This window comes from Hakea prostrata, chromosome 4 (assembly GCF_041222555.1).
Source record: "Hakea prostrata isolate BN-2017 chromosome 4, UWA_Hpros_2, whole genome shotgun sequence".
Classification (NCBI taxonomy): domain Eukaryota; kingdom Viridiplantae; phylum Streptophyta; class Magnoliopsida; order Proteales; family Proteaceae; genus Hakea; species Hakea prostrata.
The window spans coordinates 33,308,261-33,331,023 of NC_142603.1; the positions used below are offsets into that span (position 1 = coordinate 33,308,261).

Below are 22,763 nucleotides of genomic sequence, written 5' to 3' on the forward strand. Positions count from 1 at the left end.
ACCAAAGAACAGAAGGCTCCTAAAAAGAAACAGAAGCCTAGGCAACCCAATAATGATCGAGCCAGAAAGCCCCGTCCGTCATGGAGATAGCGTTCTCCCAATCAAAGCGAGTACACACCATTGAATACTCCTCAGTCAGAGATCTTGAATATCATCAAGAGACATGATATCTTGAAATGGCCTCCCAAGGGTGTGTCCAAGCCTAGAGAATGTAACATGGAGAGGTATTTCCGTTTTCACAAAGATTACGAGCATTACATCAATGACTGCAGGCACTTGAAGGCCAACATTGAGAGGTTGATCTCTCAAGGACATCTCTCAAGTTTCATTAAAGGACGACCGCCGAAGCCAAGAATAGTTGTCGAGAAGAGGGACCATTTGGGAAGCCAAGAGCGACATGTCGAGCCTCCCAAGTCAAAAAAGGGAAAGGAAGTGGTTGGTGCTAGCTGATCTTCTATCCTGACTATTTTTGGGGGACTCGAACCGGAGTCACTCCGCAAGTTGAAGGCCAAATCTAAGTTCATTGGAACTAGAGAGGTGCAGAAGTGGAAAAGACCGAATGGTGAAAGTTTGATCACCTTCAATGATGAAGACGAGAGAGGTATTTGCACACCTCACGATGATGCCATAATCATCAAAGTGGAGATTGGACGTCGGGAAGTACATAGAGTATTGATCGATATCGGCTCTTTTGCAGATCTTTTGTCTTACGAAGCTTATCAGAAACTAAAGATCGAGGAGCATTTGATGGAGCCATCATCCACACATTTTTATGGATTTGCTGGGTCGTTGGCTGTGGCTGAAGGATCAGTTCAGTTGCATCTTTCAGTCAGAAACTTCCCCAAGGAAACTACCATTCGGGTGAATTTCCTGGTGGTTCGAGAGCTTTCGGCGTATAATGTTATACTCGGCAGGCCATCCTTGACAAAGCTAGGAGCAGTGGTCTCAACGAAGCACATGAAGATCAAGTTCCCCACTGATAAAGGAATTGGTCAAGTGTCTTCTGATCAAAGAATCTCCCGACAATGTTATGTAGCTTATTTGAAGGACAAGGACGAGGAAGGCCACAGCATTACCGATTGAGATACGTGACGATCGGGATGAGGAAGAGATGCAAAGACCTGAACCAGTGAAGAAATTGGAACGAATCCACTTGGATCCCAAGGATGAAAAGAGGACGACTCATATTGGATCCGAACAACTGGAGGAGTTCAAGTCAGAATTGAAGATTTTCCTTCGGGAAAACAGAGATGTATCCGCGTGGTCTGCTGAAGACATGCCTGGAATAGATTGGCAAGTAGCAGAGCACAAGCTTTGGATAGATCCAAAGGCTAAGCCAGTGATCCAGAGAAGAAGAAAATTTTCAATAGAAAAGCACGAGGCTATCAGAAGCGAAGTTGAGAAGTTGAAGAATTCAGGGTTCATTGAGCCTATTGAATGCCCGACCTGGTTGGCCAATGTGGTAATGGTCAAGATGGCCAATGTGGTAATGGTCAAGAAGGCCAATGGAAAATGGAGGATGAGTACTAACTACACAGACCTCAACAAATCTTGTCCAAAAGATTGCTATCCATTACCTTGGATAGATCTTTTGATTGACACTACAGCAGGTTATGAGACTCTGAGTTTCATGGATGCATATTCAGGATACAACTAAATTCTTATGTAGAAGATGAAAAGTTCACTGCTTTCATAACCGATCGTGAATGTTTCTATTACAAAGTCATGCCGTTCGGTTTAAAGAACGCTGGAGCGACATATCAGAGAGCAGTAAACAAGATTTTCAAAGATCTAATCGAGAAAAATATGGAGGCCTACGTAGATGATATGTTAGTCAAGAGTGTGGCGCGCTCGGGGCACATTGCTGATCTTGTAGAGGTATTTTCGGTGCTACGAAAATACCAAATGAAGCTGAACCCAGAGAAGTGCGCGTTCGGCGTATCTTCGGGGAAGTTTTTGGGTTTTATGGTATCTCAAAGAGGCTAATCCAGCCAAAATACAAGCTTTGATTAACATGGAACCTCCAAAGACCATTCGAGACGTGCGATGCTTGACATGAGGTGTAGCTGCGCTGAATCTCTTTATCTCGCACTCGAGAGAGAAGTGTCTCCCTTTCTTCAAAGCTTTGAAGGATTTAAGGGGGAACAAGGAGGCCCGATGGACAAACGAATGTCAAAAGGCGTTCGAGAATTTGAAAGAAACTCTTGGCAAGCCACCTCTCTTATCCCGACCAGAGAAAGGAGAAACTTTGCAAGTCTATTTGGCCACTTCATCCTTGGTTGTAAGCGCAGTTCTCATTCGGGAGAAGGAAAGGAAGCAATGATATCTATTATGTTAGCCATGTACTCCTTGATGCAGAAACGCAGTACTCCCAGATTGAGAAACAGGCTTTGGCCCTAATGATGGCGGCCAAAAAATTGAGACCATACTTCCAGGCACACCCGATAGAGGTATTAACAATTTTTTCTTTGAAAAAAGTTCTTCATAAGCCTGATTTGTCTGGAAGAATGGTGGCATGGTCTATTGAGCTTGGTGAATTCCAAGTGAATTTTAAGTCTTGTACGACAATCAAGGCTCAGGCGTTAGCAGATTTTGTCGTGGAAACCACGACTCCAATGGAAGAAGAAACTGAACCCAGTATCGCAACCATGTGGGAGGTATACGTTGACAGTTCAAGCAATAAACATGGAGCTGGAGCAGGCATTCTACTCAAGAGTCCAGCAGGTTTCATCATTTGGTATGCCTTAAGATTCACCTTTGAAGCAAGCAACAATGATGCCGAATATGAAGCCTTGATAGCCAGACTTCGTTTGGCGAAGGCCCTGGCAATAGCTCATGTCACTATTTTCAGTGATTTGCAGCTGATTGTAAATCAGGTACAAGGAGAGTATGGTGTAAAAGAGCCCCGATTGCAGAAATATCAAGAAATTGTGCGGGCATTACAAAAAGAATTCAAAGATCTGAAGGTTTGCCAAATCCCGAGGAAGGAGAATACAATGGCAGACGAACTCTCAAGATTGGCTACGCCAAGGAAAGACGCTCGACCCTTCAGTTTATATAGAGGAGTTAACCCTTCCGAGCAATCAAGAAAAGGAGATATCCTATATCGAAGCCGAGTGCTGCTGGATGGACCCAATCGTGGAGTATCTTTGGGATGACAAATTACCAGAAGACGCAAAAGAGGCTCGGATGATTCAGGTACAAGCGTCAAGATTTACTATACAAAACAGAAGGTTGTACCGAAGATCTTACGCTAGTCCACTCCTCAAATGCTTAGATCCCGAAGGATCGAGAATCGCTTTGGCGGAAGTTCATGAAGGGATTTGTGGGGCGCACATGGGCGATCGAGCCCTAGCTCACAAAATCCTAAGGCTTGGGCTATATTGGCCAAAGATGCAAGAAGCTGCAATGGAGTATGTTCATGCCTGCAACAGTTGTCAAATTCATGCAATAGTATCAAAAAGGCCGGCGGAAACCCTAACGTCAATTCTTGATCCAATCCCATTTGCAATGTGGGGAATTGACATTATGGGAAAATTCACCAAGGCATCTGGCGGACGGGAATATCATATTGTGGCAATCGATTATTTTATGAAATGGGTAGAGGCAAGTGCACTGGTGACAATCACTGAGAATTTGGAGAAGTTCGTTCTAGAATCTATAATTTACAGGATGCCAAAAATCATTGTTACTGATCACGGAACACAATTTGACAATCCCCAGTTTGAGCAATTCTGCAACACCTATCAGATCGAGCATTGAATGTCATCGGTAGAGTACCCACAAAGCAATGGCCAGGTGGAAGTCATGAACCGAACGTTATTAGACGGAATAAAGAAGAGACTCAAATCGGACAAAGCTTTGTGGATCGAAGAGCTACAGAATGTTCTTTGGGCGTACCGAACCACGGTTCGAACCCCAACGGGAGAAACTCCATTCAAACTGGCGTATGGATCTGAAGCACTAGCACCCGTGGAAGTAATGGCAGGGACACTATGAGAAAGGGAGTTTGAGGAAAAAGTGAATGAACAAGGGCTACTAGACAGTCTCGACTTACTGGATGAAGTCTGAACAAAAGCAATAGCCCGAACTCAGCAATTCCAGCGAAGAATAGCATCGCACTATAACTCTCGAGTCAGGCGTCACCAATACCAATTGGGAGATTTAGTTCTAAGGAACACATTGGCTTTAGATCCTCGCCACCAAAAGAAGCTAGATCCTTCGTTCGAAGGACCGTACATGATAGTCAAGCCGCTCGGTTCGGGAGCATACAAGCTAAAGAATATAGCCACCGGGCATGAACTTGACCGATCGTGGAATGTGAGGCACTTGAAGAAGTATTATCCTTAGAGATTTACCATTTTCGTTTCTGATGTAGTCTTTTGCTCGTTCAATGCAATTTCAAGTTTCAAACAACAAATCTTTTGATTAGGGGCTACCACTACATATCAGTACCTGAACGATGATGATGAATCAAAAGGCTTCGGTTTAAAACCCAAGTGAGACCTTCAAAAAGCTTCGGTTTAAAACCCAAGTGAGACCTTCAAAAGGCATTGGCGTAAAACCCGAGTGGGACCTTCGAAAGCTTAGTGGAATTTTTAGGAATCCCTAAGTAGAGGCATCGGCTTAAAACCCGAGTGGGACCTCCGAAAGCTTAGAAGAATTTTCAGGAATCTCTAAGTAGAGGCATCGGTGTAAAACCCAAGTGGGACCTTTGAAAGCTTAGTGGAATTCTTAGGAATCCCTAAGTAGAGGCATCGGTTTAAAACCCGAGTGGGACCTCCAAAAACTTAGAAGAATTTTCAAGATTCTCTAAGTAAAGGCATCGGCTTGAAACCCGACTAAGACCTTTCAAAGCAAAAGGCTTCAGTCCCGACCGACTAAGACCTTTCAAAGCTTCTACAACTACGGTTCTGACCGACTCAAATACAACTACGGTTCCAACCGACTTGAAGGGAAAATTCTAAAGAATTTTACAAAAGAAGACTTTGGTGAGAAACCCGAACAAGATCTCAAATAATCGACAGAGCATAAGGATAAAGTTAATTCTTTATTTCTTTAATGACCGAAGGGGGTCAACCTTTACAACAACAAAAGGCTTTCCTTAGAAAGGATACATATGAGACAACAGTTGTCAATGTCAAATTCTTCAATTGGTTGTAAAAAGGTAAATTCTAAGTATCATCATCGGTGATTGCGAAGAGTTCCGTAAGCTTCCATTTGTCAAAGGAGAATCGGGAAGAAAAACCGAAGCAACTTCCTCTTGTCAACACAGAGTCAAGAAGAAAAATTTAAGCAGCTCTCATGTGTCGAAACAGAGTCGGGAAGAAAAACCAAAGCAAGATCCCTCGTCCTTGGTGACTACGAAGAGTTCCATAAGCTCCCATCTGCAAAAGCTTGAGGAAAACTCTGCAATTCCATACCCTTTGTCTAGCTTTTCCAGGGGAGATTGTGAAGAGTTACGTAAGCTTCCCCCAAGTAAAAGCCAGAAGAATTAATTAGAGGAACGACGAACTCTAGGCTTCACCCTCTTTGCCCTTTTCGATCGATACCGAAGCTTGATCTGCAACCTGATTGACGCTTGGGGCAGCCTCTCCGTAGACCAAGTCCCTAAAACAGGTTAGAGGAGGAGAATCATCAAGATATAGCAATATATCCAGATCTTCAGTAGGAAAATCTTCCAAGTCTTCGGCCCAGTCGAGAAGAGGGAGTCGCAATTCTCCAAATACTTGGGATGGCAGTGCAGTTGGTAAGGAGCTGTGTTAAAGCTCGGATCCCTCTTCAGGATCGACTTCCAGACTTCATTCTGCCATTCTCGGTAAGCTTACAAGTGATAGATATCCAACAGATCATCAAAAGGCTTACTATGCAAGTATTTGAAGATGCAAGCCCTCCGAACTTCGACAGGAATATTTTCGGGTAAAGAAGGAGCTGCTTGCCTTTGGGGTTTGGTGGCCTTCGTCCCAGATTCCTTCAGTAGTCCTGAGAGCCTCTCAAATTCTCGCTCTAGTATGCGAATGCTCTCATTAGAAATGTCCAGAGAAGAGGAAAGCTGCCTGAACTCGGTGTTCTTCACTCGGGCTACTTCCCAGAGCCTGTCCCGAAGGCGTTCGTTCTCAGCGTCTTTGGCTTTGACTTCCTCACGAAGCTTTAAAAGATCGGTCTTCAGTCGCCCGATCCAGAAAGCTGACTCCACTTGTTTGTGGAAGTTATCAGCAGTGCTCTTGCGGCATTATTAGAGTTATTCAGAGAACAAATATTTTCCAAAAGAAAGTAGATGGAAAAAATAATACTAACATTACTAATGAGTTCACGAAGGCTTCGTCAGGAACAACATTGAAGGCTCTGCTCTCAGCAGGCATCTAGGCGAAGGTGCACCATTCCAATGCCTTGTCATAGTTTCCCGTCACAAAGTCAGACCTCTTCAACTACCAAGCAAGCCTGTACACTTCATCATCTGAACAAGGATGTTTTTTCTTAGAAGCAACGCCCTCAGCTTCCTCAAAAACTACCCAATCCTCCATCATCGGAGTAGGGACCTCCATGGCCAAGGGAGCCTTGGAGGAAGATGCCAATGAGGCAATAGCTGTAACTTCCGGGATCGGGATGACAGGAGAGGGAATCATACTTTCCTCCTCAGGCCGAATGGTCATTCTCTCTGAGGAAGATGCTAATGAGGCGACAGCTGATGCCTTCGGAGTCTGAACTTTAGAAGAAGGAGCATTGTCTACCTTTCTAGATTCGACAACCTTTTTCTCTGCTGAAGTAGTCTTCTTGGAAGCCTTTGCCCGAACGAATCTATGATTAAACCTTGGAGGCACTGAAAAGAAAGAACAGGCACCCTTGTCAAAATACAGGACAAAAACCCTAGGAGTCTCCAAGGCGGTCAAAAAGGAAACCTAAAATCCCTGAGTGTTGGTTTTCTCGCAAGGATGCTCAGAAATACTTTTTGACATCAAGAATAGGGATTCCGATGCCAAAACGACGATTCTGGAGCCACTACCCCAAGCATTCTACTTTGGAGTTTCTCAAGGAGAATAAACCAGAAAATCAAAGAGAAAAGAACGAGAGGAAAGAAGAAATGACTCGCTCAAAGCCTTGCTACAAGTCTTCAAGCAACGAGTCTTCAGATAAGAAGTACGAAGGTTGTGAGAAAGACGAAGAAGAAAGTTGCAGACTTCAAGTGTTGCAACATTCGTAAAAACGGAAATGAAGGTTCAAAGCACTTCGAAGGGGTTTAAATAACCCACGGAGGTGATGCGAAGAGGCATAACTTAGACAAATCAAGGGCCAAGGAAAAGCAACGGTTCAAGTACCAATTGTCAGATCCAAGATCAACGGCTACAAAATAATGGCTCTTTGAATTCAACATAATGAGTCAAGACCATCGCATGCTTCCACGTGGAAAGTTGAGCACCAGTTACGAAGGAGCGCAGCTCGAGAAACGAACTGTCGCCCAATTGCAATAAATGCGATGGAATGGAAAAATTTCTTGGGAAGGTTAACCTAGAAATAATTATGAGAAAAAACTTTGGTTTTCTCCGGTTGGATCGTGCCGAACGCAGCATTTGCAAATGTCAGAAGACAAGAATCAGTCGTGATAGTAAGGAAACGTCAAGTTTCCTGAATCAAGGCTTCAGGAAACTGAATGAGACCCTCAAACGAAGCATCGATTTTACCGAGTGAGACTTCCGAAAGATGGAGCATCGGTTTCACACTGAGTGAGACTTCCCAACGATGAGGCATTGGTCTATACCGAGTGAGGCTTTCAAAGGACGAAGCCTATGCTTGTCCCGAACGCTGTACTTCATCAAGATTCGACAAGGTTTCGAATGAAGCTGGTGCTATATCCGATGGAGTCAAGTCATCATATTCTAGATATTCCCGAAAAGGAAATCCCACAAATCAACCATGGCAATAAGTACAAAATTCTTAAGGCAAGGAACTACAATCTATTCATAGATTCATGCAATGGCCATGGGGGACCAACCCTTACAAACAAAAACAAAACAAAACAAAACAAAACAAAACAAAAAAGAAAAGAAAGAAAGAAAGAAAAGAAAAGAAAAGAAAGAAAGAAATACTTTCATTCCGATGCTGGTTGATGAACTGGAGTGGTTGAAGAATCCGCAGCTAAGGCCTACTCCCGAAGGTTCTAATTCTCACCAACCGCCTCAGTATCGAGAAGGGGCAGAGAGTCACTGAGATAGGAATCAAGATCCGGATAAGGATCGTCATCTTCCCGGGCCCATTGGGGAAGAGGCATCTTAAGCTTCTCAAAAACGTCAAAATGACAAACCTCCTTGAAAGGAGTAGTGTCAAAAGAAGGATCCGCCAAGAGAATGGCCTTCCACTCATCATTCTGCCCCTCTCGATAGGCATGAGTGTTGTAGGGAAGCATCAATTTGCTAAAGGGAATGCTGTTCAAGTATTTTCAAACACAAGCCTTCCAAAGATCCTGGGAAAGGTGTTCGGGCTTGGAGGGAATGGCCATCTTCTGAAGATCTTCTTTTTCTTTGATCAGAGTTTCGACCCTCCTGCCAAGATCAGCAGTGATCCCTTCAAACTTCTTTGATTCGTGGGTTATACCTCCAATGCGGCTATTGGCCAAATCAAGATCTTTCTTAAGACGGCCGACCTTGGCGTTCTCCTCTTCGAGCGCAACCGCTTCCTTCTTCAATCGGGCAAACTCTGAGTCCGCCAACCTCATCTGGTCCTCATAATATTGAAGTCGGGAGAAGCTGCGACCCACTCGGTTCAGAGCCTCAATTTGTTGGTAAAAGTTCTCCACAACGATCCTGATAAGATGGAGAATTGTCAAAGATTCTGAAGGATGTTATAATCTAGGAAGTTAGTGAACTGGAAAAGTCAGTTACTTGGTAGAAGCACGAACAAACACATCGTCACTGAGGGATTCGAAGGCTTGACTGTTGGCTGGCATCAAATAAAGTGAACTCCATTCGGAGGCTTTCTCAGGATCCTGCTTGACCCGATCGGATGCGCTCAAAGTCCATTGGGGAACGAAGACCTCCTCCGATCCCTGGATCTTCCGTTGTTTCTTAGGAACAGTGGCATCAATCGAGTCATGCTTCCTCTTGGTTTGGACGAGAGGAGGGATCACCTCATCCTCCTCGATAGGCTTTTTTCCTTTCCCCGAGCCTTCACCCACGGGTCTTGCTATTCTTAAGCTCCGGGTGGACGGCTTCAGGGTGGGGGAGGCAATTTTCTCAGCAGCAGCCCTCTCGGTCGATGTTACCTTTTGAGGAGATCTTTTCTCTGCAGCCTCAACTCCCTTAGCTGCATTGGCTCTGATGGCTTCTAGGTTGACTCTTGGAGGCACTACAAAAGGACGGGAGTTAGATAACTCGACGAAGCAATATGATGATCGGAAAGTACACAAAGATTAGAAAGCTCACGTAGCCAGCCCCCAATATTGAAGGATAGCCATATATTCCATCTCCAAGTAGTGAATCTCATGGAACCATGGAATTGACTTGATCTTTTTGGCAGCAGCTTGTTCGGCGTCGTTCAGCGGAAGAACGTGGTTAGCCTCAGTATAAGAACCAAGCCAATTCCAACCGATCGGGAAGTTCAAATCTTTTTAGGGCGCTTGGCAAAAAAAGTACCGTTTGCGCCACCCTTTATGGTTAGAAGGACAGGTACCCTTGGCTAGGATACTGCCCGACCATCCAAGCTCAATCTTGTTACACTTGGAAATAAAAACCCAACCCGGAGGGTTGGATTGAGACAAAGCATAGAAATGTACAAAGAGAGCAAGAGAAGGTTCAATGCTAAGTTTGAAGCATAAACCAAGAAAGCTGACAATATGACGCTAGCTATTGGGGAGAAGCATTCTAGGACAAATCTCCCAGTGGTTCAGAATGGTAGAAAACAAAGGATTGTAAAAGGGAAACCGGACTCCACTTTCCAGAGTGTACAGATACAGTGAGAATTCATCAGTGAGATTCGAGTTGGCCCTCTCATCAGAATTAGGAAGTCAAAGAAAATAGCCAGAAGGAAATTCAAAGTGTTGGAATGCCGAAGTCAACTCAGCATCAGTATATTCAGAAACAAAGGAACTCGGGTCTTCTTTGGGTCTGTTAGATTGCCGAGGGGCCTTGGTTGCCGCTTTTGAAGGTTTGGATGGTTTGGAATAGAGAGGAAGGGTTGGAACCTCGATCTCTTTATTTTGGTTCACTTCATCAAACTCGCGCAAGCCTCAGCTAGTTTCTGTTCTTCATTATATGATTGTTCGACAGAAATAGAGATAGTGGTTTCTTCACCAAGAATCGCCCGACCGGCGTAACGTTTAGGGGAGCCCTTGTTAGAGGTTTTACCGCTTCCCATTATCAAGGAAAGTCTGTTTGTGACTTTTAAATCTGAAAGGAAACAAATGCGAATGTGAAAGGAGTAACTAAAGTAAGCAAAGAAGGCAAGAAAGTTACTAAAACTTACTTGTTCGCCGGAGTAAGAAGCTTGGAAGCAGAAAGGCAGTTAGGGCACAGAGAAAACGACGACGAGTTTTCAGACGAGAATGAAATTTGAAAAAGCAACAGGCGGTTTTTAAATAAGCCAGCCAGGGGGCACGTGTATGACCAAGATTAGTTTAGATTAACGATCGCAATTGGGCTACGATTCAAAAAGGCGAAAATGAATCGAATCGAAGTTGACGTTTTGAGGAACCGTCATTTTGAGTTAAAAGCATTGATGGTTTTGGCTGTAACAGAAATGTGGCGACTCCTGCATGAAAGATGAAGATGTTCGCGTAACTCGAGGAGAGTGATGACGCGACAACATTAAATGCGACTTGACATTTATGAGAACAAGCAATCGTTCAGATTCCTTGTTCGGTTTTCACATTTGGTTTGAATCAAACCAAGCCCTCGGCGTTCCTGAAACGCTTGGTTTGGGGGGCTCATTATACGGGGAAAAATATCGATGAACCGGGTCTATCCTTGGTTCAACCCTTAACCCTAGTCGGGGACGAAACGACTGATTTAGGTTCGAGCGAACCGGGTTCGAAGATGGAGTGTTAAGGAAGAAACCTTACACAATCAGTAGGCAAACACGAGTCCGAGATTCTCAGGATGAATAACCTGTCAAAGAGACGGTTATCAACACTCGCGGGAGCGGACGATCGTGCCAACTCGGATAACTGCCATGCCCTAGCATCAAGATCGTGCAATTGAGGGAAGTTGTCCATTACCCCACTAACGGGTCTAACCGTCAAGAGCTGACAGTCACCAAAAGAAGGCTCGTACGAGTTCAACGAACATAATTAAGAGGTAAACTCTATATAAGTCAAAACATATGTACGAAGAAGGTATCTGAATCGTATTCCTAGTTATCGTATTCATACTTTAGTTGTGCAACTAGTCAGAGCCTTTGTGATCAGTTCCTTAACTGACTTAGCCATCGGAGGTGGACTCCCGACCCCCACGATTGGGGCCACATCTGATGATTATTTTTGCAGGTCATTCTCAAGTGATCTAAGGGCTGACCAGATTTTGGACGCATCAAATACCTTCTTCTTAATCATAGTACAGAGATTAGATAATGGAAAGAGTAAATTCAATAGCAAGTTAAGATTACTAACCTTCAATGAAGAACAATCGATGAAGAAATTGTGAATTTGCAAGTAGATCTTCTTCAGCACCAAGAGAGGTTTTGAAAGGGGTTCTCCACATTCTCTAGGGGTTTTAGAAACAAAAGAGGCTAAGAAACTTGAAGTTCTATTATATAGAGCACCAAAAGACCTAAACAGAGGATCTTCACAGATTTTGTCCCTGTTGGTCGACTGGCTGGTTGACTGGCCTAGTCGACCAAGCATGATGGCAAGGTCAAAACAGGGACTTCAAGGTCGAAACCTCTTCCAAATCGAATGGGCTTCTCCCAACTCAACATATGACTTACCTAGCATAAAGGAATGCCTTCAAGTCATGTCCAACTAGGCTTTAGGTCCATCAACTAGACTCTTCTTCATCAAGGTGTAGTTTCATTTCTAAATCTGCCAAAGCTTCCAAGTATGGAACACCATCATCAACTTCCATGGGTTCTAGTTCAAACACCATGTCTTCCACTGAGATGGCCCATAGTTGACTTCTTCCTTCACTTTGGATCTTTGGACCTACAAACAACAGGATTCCTGGGTCAAGGTTAGGGTTGGATTTCACAATCATCCTTCTTGGACTATCACCATGGATGGGGTTTAGGTCACCACTCTCTCACCACACCATTAGTATGAAGATTGGCGCATGTCAAGAATAAACCTAACCCAATGCAAGCTAACTACTTAGTCACATCATTTTAGGTCCAAATACCTCCCCTCATGCTTCTCACTTTCTTGGTTCAACATCCTTCCCTATCTAAAGTCAGCCTATACTTCTCGGACTGCGTCTTCCCTTAACCCTATTGGTCATCCACATATAATGGGTGGGAAGTTGTCGTGTCCCCTCATGCTTCTCGCCTTCTTAGGCGTTCCCACAAGCCCAAGCCTATTATATGCAACCCTATCAATGGATGAGTCCCACGACAATGTTGTGTCCACTAATGCTTCTCGCACTCTTGGACGCCAACCAACCAAATATCACTGCCACAGGTCACTCAACATCAATACCTCGCCGATAGGGTGATAATATGGCAGGATACCTAACCATATTCTTCTAGACCTCCTAGTCATGGCAAATAGTAATCGTGAAAAGTGCTCAGGGCATAAGAGAACAGTGTCCCATACTATTGCCTATGATATCCCAAGCCAGGTGTACCAAGCTAGGTATTCTCCAATTCATAGTCACAACAACAACCTCCCACAAAGAAGTAGAAGGTTCAAATCAACATTTACAGTCCACAATCCAATCAAGTCCATAATGCCTCAAGTTTAATCCATACATCAATATCATAAACAATCATCTTGTATTTCTTGTAAATTTAGAACATAATCATCATTCCTAAGTTACAATAGCATGTATATCAATATGCAAATTTCAAAGAAGAAAAGAAAGTGACAATGGTTATGTGCAAGTGAATGTGGATTTGCAACTTCGAAAAGACACTTAGGGTAAGTTCATGCTTCCCAAAAAGTTTGGATAGCATGCTAGTTCAAGGTTCAAAACAACCCTAGAGGTCCTATATCGAAAAGAAAAACAAAAACTAATACTGCAAGGGGAGGTTGGTCAAGTGGGTTGCTTGGAGTGACCAAAGCAATCAACCAAGGGGGCTAGTTGCTTGGGGCGACCAAGGCAAGCAACCACCCTCTGAGTACGGATTAGAAGTGATTTGGAACAACTGAAGGCTATTTGGAACAACTGAAGGCTTCCAAATTGGGTTCTACATAAAAAATTCTGAAATAATACTAGAACATAATCTATCATAGTTTAAACATCAATCAACGTAAAAGAAAAGAAAACTTAACTAATCCTAGGTTAGGTCTTTTCCAAAATAAATCTAGAAGAACACGGTGAAACTAGAATGAATGGAAATCCACTCTAGGGTAAAAAGAAAAGATGAACTAGGTTGTTACAGTAACTAGAAGCTTTCTACTAGGTCTAATAAGTAGAAAAAATCAACGGCGAAAGAAAGTTAGAAGAATGGAGATGAGTACTAACCTTCAAGAAAATTAATAGCCGCACGGAGAGCTTTTCAGAAGATCTCCACACTGCCTTTCACCTTTGCGAAGTAATCTTTGACGATCTCTGGAGGCTAAGGATCATAATGACACATTTTAGAATGAAAACACCTTAAATAGGGCCTCAAAAATCAAAATTCCAATTTTGCCCTTTCTCTCAAAACTAGGCTGGTTTCCTGGGTTGGCCCCTGGAACTTAGTTCTAGGAGTAGGATCAAGGCTCAGAAAGCCCATGGCTCTGCCTAGTTCCTATTCTACACTCCAAAAGGCTCTTACCTAATTTTGGGACCTTCTGTGTATGTCATCAATGAACACTTGATCCATCTACCAGAGCTGTCAACGACCAAGTTAGATCTCTTTCCAAACTTTGACAGAACTCCCAACTCAACATCATTTCCGTCCACTTCCATTGGTTCGAACTCCAATCCAATGGTGTCTACCTGGATGGCCCACAACTTGCACTTCGATTTCTTGAACCTATAATAAGGATTTTCGGGTTACGATCATGAGGGATTTCACAATTATGACTTCCTCAAGTACAAAACATCAAACTCATTTCGATTTCCAAGTCTCTCAGTAAATCATTTTCAAAGCACCACAGTTGAAGATCCCAAACACACACAAGCTTTACAATCACCGAAACTAATTTTCAAAATGTCGGAATTTTATGAACTGATATGTTCGACTTTCAGTTGAAACTACTACAACCTAATTCGACGAACATAAATAAAGAACTTAAAGAAATGAATCTCTATCACATTCGAAGATCACGCATTTCTTCACCTACTCCGAAACTATAAAAGCAAACATGGATATATACATATAGAGAGACACAAGAGACATCATCCGAGTTCTACGTGAAGCTTGTCATCCAAGACCGCCATGAGAGAGAGAGAGAGAGAGAGAGAGAGAGAGCCATGATTCGTTGAAGGTGCCAATGAAGTTGGTCTTGCTTCCATAGTCAATTCTTTAAGATGTTTCTGCTTTTGAGATGGTTGGTTAGAACTGGAAATGCACATAGGGAGCCATGATTCGTTGAAGGTGCCAATGAAGTTGGTCTTGCTGACAAAGTCAATTCTTTAAGGTGTTTCTGCATTTGAGAAAGGTTGGTTAGAACTGCAAATGCACATAGGGAAGCAAAGGAAAGATGGGAATGTGAGTGAGATGAGGAGCTTACCATAGGGGTAGTGGTTGAGAGGCAGGGGGGAAAAGTAGGGGCGGTGGCAGCCGGCAGGGGCAGGGGTGGTGGTTTCTAGCAGTGATGGATGGTTTCAATTAAGGTGTAGGAAGAAGTTGGGTGAATAGATCCCTTCATCCACCTAAGGATTGGTTATGAGATGAAAGACAAGGTTAGTTTAATAAATTGATATTAAGAGGGTTTTTTGGACATTTCTTTTTGAGACTTAGCAGAGACTCACTGAGACTGTTAGTTGTGTACTATATGTAATATTGGATTGAGTTACATAGAGTATGACCCACTTAAGGAAGCAACAAGGGTTTCACCTCAACTTAACTGAGTTACAGGTTAAAAAAAAAGAATAAAAATTAAAAATTATGTTCCCATTTTCTTAGAGCCCAAAGGACAGCACAACTTTCTCTTTACCAGCATAATTTGGAGAGAATTAAGGTAAAACCTACTGCACAAACACCATCATAACATAATTGTGCTCCAACCTCGAAATCCCACATCATGAAGAGACTGCTGGGTTAACCGTAAGAAAGCAATATGCAACATTGATAGGTCGATTTCTTCTTGCAACATTTCATTCATAAACTGAACACTCTTATCTGCAAAATTTATGGTAAGATACATGGATCGTTTTAGAAATTGATGCTCCATTCTCATTTATGGTAAAGTACAACATTTATGTTGGACAGAAAGTAGGTTTAATGCAAACGATACTAGAGGTCTTCAGGTGAAAGACCTAATAGGCACTTGTCAGTTACACTCATTGAAAACAGCAGACCAGGAGCAAAGATTTAACTTGGACTGTATCACATACTACCACAGAACTCTACTCAGAACTATTTGCCATCAATTTGAACTAAATTAAACCAAACTTGAACGTTAAGAACCAATAAACACATTTGGCGAACACACTAAGGATGCACAGAATGGGTATTCATCAGGAGATTTTCTTGCGCAAAAAAAGGTAGCGGAAGCGATAATCAAAGGGGAGGATGCTGCAGTTACGAGAACCAAGGAAGCTGTGCCGCCTCCCAGAGATGCATTGTTCAACAAAGGCTGCTTGGTTAGGCGGAAGGAAACTCGAGATCCATACAGCTAAGTTAGAATCATCAACAAAGCCCCTGGCAAAGTAGTGCAGCATTTTTGGCACCATGAGCCTCCCCTTGCTGCCCACCCCAACAGAAGCTCGAATGAAGTCAGACTGAGCAGCTTCAAGTTCTTCTCTCACATTCTTGGCAGTGTAGATTTTCACCTGCATGACCAGTATTATTTCTTTCAAATTCCCACATCAGTAGCAGCTATATCATCATTGGCTCAGAAAGTTCCCCATAGCACTGGATTTTGATTTGAAACACTGAATTCATTATTCAAAACTAAAACTTAAGCTAATATAAAAAACTAGACTATTACCGCAGGAGATGAGTACATTCCACAGCTCAGAGCAAATACTACAAGTGGTTCGGAGGTATCAATTGCAAACTTCCGCTGCTCCTCTGATACCTTGAGTTTGTGAAGTGCGAGCACCAATGCCTAATAGAATAACAAGCTTTGATACATCGACCAAAGATCTAACAAATAAGAACTTAAATAGATGTATAATAAAAGATAAGGACATACAGCTTGAGGCCTATGGACAGGTGGCTTCATCTTCAGCATTACATATTCAATAGCAGCAGCATTGAAGGAGTGACCCCCAACAGTGTATGCTGCCTGAAAGGAGAAAGAATATAATGGATAAAGAATCTAATTAGGAATTTTTTTTCCCCCTCAAATATTACAATTAACAACAATAATAGAAGTGGAAACTGCTCAAATATTACAATTAACAACAATAATAGAAGTGGAAACTGGTGGAAACAGAGGTAAGGTTGTGTACATCTGGAGATAGGGATAACATCATATAAATCAGACCTCCCCAGACTCTGCTTCTTTTTTTTTTTTTTTTTTTTTTTTTGGGGGGGGGGGGGTTCAACCCCCAGAGTCTACTATATGTGGAAGCCTTTTGCACTTGAACTCTTTTTTAAATGGTTTTTATAAGTGACCGACTGGTCACTTGTTTGGTCACTGATCCTCCAAATGTCTTACTTGAGGAACAGAAGAAATTAACATCTAGAAATCTATTAGAAGAACCCAACCCATCCTGCAGATCATGGAGCCAAAGAGCTGAACATTGGCATTATTTAGGTAAAACTCCATGGGCTAACCTCATAATAACCTAACTGCAAGTGGTGGTCTTCCAATAATAACTGCCGAAAGTAAAAAAATAAAATAGTAGCAAGATCTGAAGCCCAGTCTGCCTTAAAGATGGGAACAAATCAGCCAAGTATGACATGTGGAGGACGTGAAGCCTTTGTAGCTCCCCTAAACCCAAAGCCTCAATTAGAGGAACATGACAATTAATTATAATAATTCACAATCTAATCTAAGCCTGCAACCAGATGTGGTGCTTACTTATGGGCTGCACTGGTGCTCAGACAAGGCTACAGCTTCAAGCATGAATGGGAATTTAAAGTCACCTTATCATCCCCCTTACTTATGCACTTACTCTTCGCACACCAAAACAATTTACAGTACTACAGAAGATACAGAAGACAGATAGTAGAAGGAACAGCAAGTCTCTAGAGAAGAAAACAGACTCGTGGTTCTCACATAATGCTGAACTGTGAGCATGATGGTGAGTTATATGCCATTATCCCAAGATTTATAATAATGTCTAAGAACTAAATGTCACATTAAGTAATATTAAAGCAAGAAAGTATATGCCCCAAGATACACCTGCACTAATATAATATCAAACCTTTTAACATCCCCCTTCCAGATGGAGCATATACATCACCCAAGCCTAGCTTCAAACAACACTTGAGAAAGTCTTGACAAGCAAGGCCTTTGTGAGTAGGCAGGCCACTAGCATTGTTGAAGGGAGTTTATTACTTTTACAATGTTTATTTGGCCAACTGTGTTGTACTTTTTACTATCCAAAACAAATCAACAATGCTCACATTATAATGCAGTTGACCTTCCATGCACTCCTAGTTGCTTGGACTAGTTCTGCCGTTGTTAGTTGGAAGTTCACCAAGAATGGCATTTTGATAATTTAAGTGCCATGGAAGATTGGAAGATGTATGGTTGATGATAGTCCTTTTTTCACCAGTTTCAAGGCTTCAGTCTACCTTTGAACAGGAAATGCTTGATGCTTCAAGCATCATATAGAAGCCTTGAGGATTCTGTAACCACAAGACAGAAAAGACCTCCAGCAGGCTATGTTAACCCCAGAGTGATGGGGCTTTCAAAGTTAAACCTGGCTTAGATGGGTTGTAGAGGTACTACCAGAAGTTTTCAGTGGGATGTTCTTTCTTGTTTCAGTTCAAATGTGACAAGCTGAAATAAAAAGGTGACTACGAGTGGTGCCTTTCATAAAGTACCAAATTATGAAACAATGGGCTGTAAGAAAGAGGTTAAAATTATGTCATGTCAAACCTTCTGCATCAAAGAGAAGAGCTTCAAGTCACTTCTAGGGACTCCATATGCCAAATAAGCCTGTATGACAGTGTGAGAAGGAACAGAGGAGATCAAAAATTTTCTGCAAGTATCTTTTAATCTTCATTTAACTAAGATTCCACACTTAAATGATCATAATCTGGAAAATAAATAACAGCACAAATAAATCCAAAAAACATACATGCATAATCAGTGCATTATATAAATTGATCCAGAAAGCCAACTTCTCGTCACTGCTCAAACAGATTGGGTTCACTCTGGCCAGCTGCTCAACAAGAGATCTGTTCTTTTCGCAAATGGAAACAACAGTTTATTAGCAATAGTTCCATACTATTATGCGGTTAAAAAGAAAAACTTTTTACATAAGCACCCTCCATTTCCATTGGAAACACAGCGCAACCCCTCCAAACTGAAACCTTACAAACCCTACCTCCATGCTTCACACTGTTAGTGACAGTACACAGTTAACTGTTTAAATTCATATTAACTTTTTAATGTGACAATATTACCTCCAGAGGGGTCAAATGACCATAATACTCATTAAATTCTATTTTCAAAATGAACCAAAACCAATGAAAGGTTCTGTCAAATAGCTCAGAAAGTTCTTATTTTCGCTTGACACTACCATGAGCCTCAATCGTTTCCATACAATTAGATTAAAGATAGCCATGTGAATTGTGATTCTTTGTATTCCTCAAGAATCACACATTTTGCTGGCTGCATCTATTTGTTATTCATGAAATGCACCCAACTTCAAATCCACCTCTCAGCAATTGCTACTTATGTTAAAAACTTGAACATGTTTCAGCAGAAAAATGCTTCTTTCTTCCTTGATTATGGGCTGATTATTGATCATATTAAAGGTGATTATTAGGTAGCAGTCAGGCACCAAAGATTCAGATCCACTGGATTCCTGGGTAGATTAGTAAATTTATATTAGGTTTTAAAATGAATTTATGAAGTGAACATGGTTGTCAAAGCGTCCACCTAGGCACGCCTGACATATTGTTGGTAGAATTCGGTACACATATAGAAGTCAAATACACCTAGGAATGAAGTGATTCAGAGTTTCAGCAAGAAGAGAAGGTGGGCCTATCATTTTGGGTTTGGGTTGATTTATTTGGTTCAAGCAAAATTTAGCTTTTAATGCAGAATGCATTATTTGGGTCACAGGCATAGTATTTTTGAGATCTCTACTGTGATGGGCCAATTCTATATGCCCAAATATTAGGGATTCAGGTCCTATATAGGATTTGAGTAGTTAGTTTCTAATTTGCAGTAGTATGGGAGCTTTCTGCTTTGCTTTCTCTAGAACTCTCTTGCTTGTGCATGAAGAGCTACAATTTTTTAGGAATGCTGCGAAACAGTAAATAAAAGAATAGGGGGATCATCCTACCCCAATGACTTCAATAAAAACTTGCTGTAATGCTATCTTCCTTGTGTGCAGCAACAAACTCGATGCAAAAGAACTGCAGAGAGATTAGTGGTGACCAGTGAGAAGCCCTTGCCATATCCTGTCATTTATTGGTCTGTTCAATCCCTTAAGCTCAATTCCTGGAAATCTGAGTTGTGGCCCTGTTTTGTTTGGCTCAAGATTATTTAGAGGCTGACTGTAGTGCAGAATCAAAAGCTAGAGAGATGAAGTCCAAGGAACTAGGACCAAATGGACAAACAATGGACCAGGCCATCTGAAGCCAGCCCATTCAACCCACCTGGGACCTAAAAAGGCCAAAACACTGTTGACATGAACGGTATTACAGCCCCATATTTGACTCCAGTGAGAATATTCCTAGAAGATTTGTGGGATCCAAGGTCAGATTATATTGATATTTTATTCTTGGGAGATATAGAAGCTTATTTTATTTCTATTTTCATAAATATTAATTTCTAATTCTTATGATGGCTGAACTATAAAGTCTAGTATCTATTTTCATTAGGGTTTTAATTTTTTGCTACATTCATTAGGTTGCTATTTCTTAAGTTTCTTCTCATTGTAAAGCATTAGCTGATGAGCACATTTATGTGTGAAATCTTAGGGCATAAAGCATGCATTTTACACACTTAGAGTGGAGCTACCTTCAGTTTTATGTTGTTTTTGCAGATTTTATGAATTCTTAGGACTTAAGCGAATATCTGGAGTTTTGGGTATTAAACATACGATTTTTACATGTCAAGAGGTCCGTTCAAATTCTCAAATGCGAAAGTGGGCCTGATTTGGAGCATGATGGGCTAGAGATGCAATTATGGGCTAACTCCAGAATATCTTGTAAAATTAGATTAGGATTTTTATTTTATTTTTCTTTATTGTAATTGAGAATTGTACGGAGCCCACAAGTAGTCAAAGACTAGGATTTTCTATTTTTTTAGAAGATTTTATTTATTTCTCTAATTAGTTTTTTTTTTCTCTCTCTCTCTCTCTCCACTTTCCATGTTATTTACTTTCTTATTTCCTTAATAACCAACCCACTTATATTTTTGTTAACAAAATATATTTTTTATTTTCTTTCTCTTTCCTTTTCCCACTTTGTCTCCACGTTAACTTCAAAATCAAAGTTTTTTAATTTAATTTCTCCACCTTCTCTCCACTTTCCCTCTTCACGTATTACTATTTTTATTTTTTTATTATTTTTTGTCTCCACACATTCTCTCTCTCTCTTTCTCTCTTTTTATTTCTAACGAATTTTGCTCTTTCTTTATTTCTTTTTCTTTTTCTATTTTACTCTTATTATTATTATTATTATTATTATTATTATTATTAGTATTAGTATTAGTATTAGTATTAGTATTATCATGTATTATTATTTTATTTCCTTGTTTGTAATTTATTCTCCTTCTCCTATAAATATTACCTCCCTCTTAGGTCTAGACACTTTGTTGTCTCTTTAGTTTATTTTAGTCTTGCACCTTCTATTCTCTTTGTCTTGCTCTAGGTTTTCTCTAGTTCTTTGATTATTTTGTGGGTTCTAGTTTTTTAGATTGAATGTTTAGGAATATTGAAGTTGTGTAATTTACTTTATGCAAGTGTAATTCCTTTAGTTTTATCAATGCAATTTCAAGTTCAAGTTAAAATTCATGTTTCAAGTTTGAGGATTCGCTTTCTCTCTGGGTCTAACAATTGCAGATCTAGATTATTCTAGATCTGGTTGTTAGGGTTGGTTGAGATTTGAATCGTTTATTAAGTTTTGTTTGGAAGATGCAAGTAAGTAAGATTCCTCAATAATCTTCTCTCCCCCCCTCCATATTCTTAATTTAGGATTTAAATTTAAGCATTTATTATTGTTCTCCCTTCCCCTTGGGTCCTTGATCAAAGATGCCTACAGGCGTGCCTCTCTTTGGTTAAGGTTTCCCTTTTATTTTTATTGCTTTGTTATTTACTTTCTGTTATTTTCTTTCTGCAATTTCTTTTTCTCTAATATCATTTCCCCCAATCGGTGGACTGTAAGCTACGGCAAAGGGTCCATGGTCAAAGTCATTATTATTATACTCCCCTTCCCTCGATCCAGAGTTGACACTCGGATCACTACCCTTTTATTTTTATTGTTCGCATTATTTTTCCTGTCTTTTATTTATGCGTTATGTTTGCTTTATTTTTCCTCTTAATTCGATTGCATTAGATGTATGGATTAGGAACGTTGGTTTGGTTTAATTAATTAGTTAACAAAATAGAATCATTCCACTCTCGCATTACTATTAAGAAGTTGAATTATAGGTGACATATCTCCCTGAGATCGACCCGTTAGCTACACGATACTGTACACTTGCGGTTATTTTATTCAGCAAACATTAGCCAAGCTATATAGATAAACCATTTCATTTCAGATGACTAAGCTTTTGGGAAAACCAAAATTGCAGGCCAGGTTGCCATTCCTTACGCAATTATCGATATTCAACTGCAGAGCAGAGATGGCTGTGTGTGAGATACCAAGGGCTGAGAGAGAACATTTTCCTACTCCCCCCCCCCCCCCCCAACCCAAAAAAAAAAAAAAAAAACTCACCTCACTCACACACACAAAATCATTTACTTTCTCCTATCCCCTTCCCTTGCAAAGCAATACTTTCTGTAGGTGTTTCCCTGTGTCAATACAACATCTGTGAAGCCCGTTGAAGGATTAAATGAATCCAATCCACAATCAAATTGGAGAGCTATCACTGCTGATTAACATAAGGAGGGATTAAATGACAGATATGCAGGACTGTTCCTGCCCTGCCGCCTTCACCACTACAACCATCGTTCCACTGGAGCTGAGCCTCTATTCCAGCGTGCTGCTGGATACTGCTACTGTCCTCTTCAAACATCTGTTGCTATTCCCATTCGGGCAAGGTTGTGTTGTTCTATAAGTTGGCTAAGTGCTGCGGTTTTCTAATTCCTTACCTCTTCGTCCATTCATAAATCCTGCTGGCTTACGATGACTATAATTCCACCCCACTTCCTTCATTCAATCTACCCACTCAA

The 22,763-nt window shown here is 41.2% G+C and overlaps 2 protein-coding genes across 4 annotated transcripts in view; one reads left to right on the top strand and one right to left on the bottom strand.

Moving 5' to 3' along the window:
* Positions 1-216: 216 nt before the first annotated feature.
* LOC149018705 (uncharacterized) lies at positions 217-1,083 on the top strand. The gene is made up of 2 exons (XM_089153947.1): positions 217-435; positions 490-1,083. Exons 1-2 carry the CDS (start codon positions 217-219, stop codon positions 1,081-1,083), a joined length of 813 nt encoding a protein of 270 aa, XP_089010073.1.
* A 14,287-nt stretch (positions 1,084-15,370) lies between these two features.
* The window catches only part of LOC149018706 (uncharacterized), a 73,328-nt gene continuing 65,935 nt past the window's right edge, over positions 15,371-22,763 (bottom strand). For all 3 annotated transcript variants that reach the window (XM_089152866.1, XM_089152867.1, XM_089152865.1), the window contains exons 10-14: positions 18,492-18,591; positions 18,290-18,349; positions 16,430-16,522; positions 16,223-16,342; positions 15,371-16,064 (exon numbers count right to left, since the gene is read on the bottom strand). In XM_089152866.1, coding sequence (XP_089008992.1) covers positions 15,750-16,064; positions 16,223-16,342; positions 16,430-16,522; positions 18,290-18,349; positions 18,492-18,591 — 688 coding nt within the window. In that variant the 3' untranslated portion in view covers positions 15,371-15,749. The remainder of the gene's footprint in view (positions 16,065-16,222; positions 16,343-16,429; positions 16,523-18,289; positions 18,350-18,491; positions 18,592-22,763) is intronic.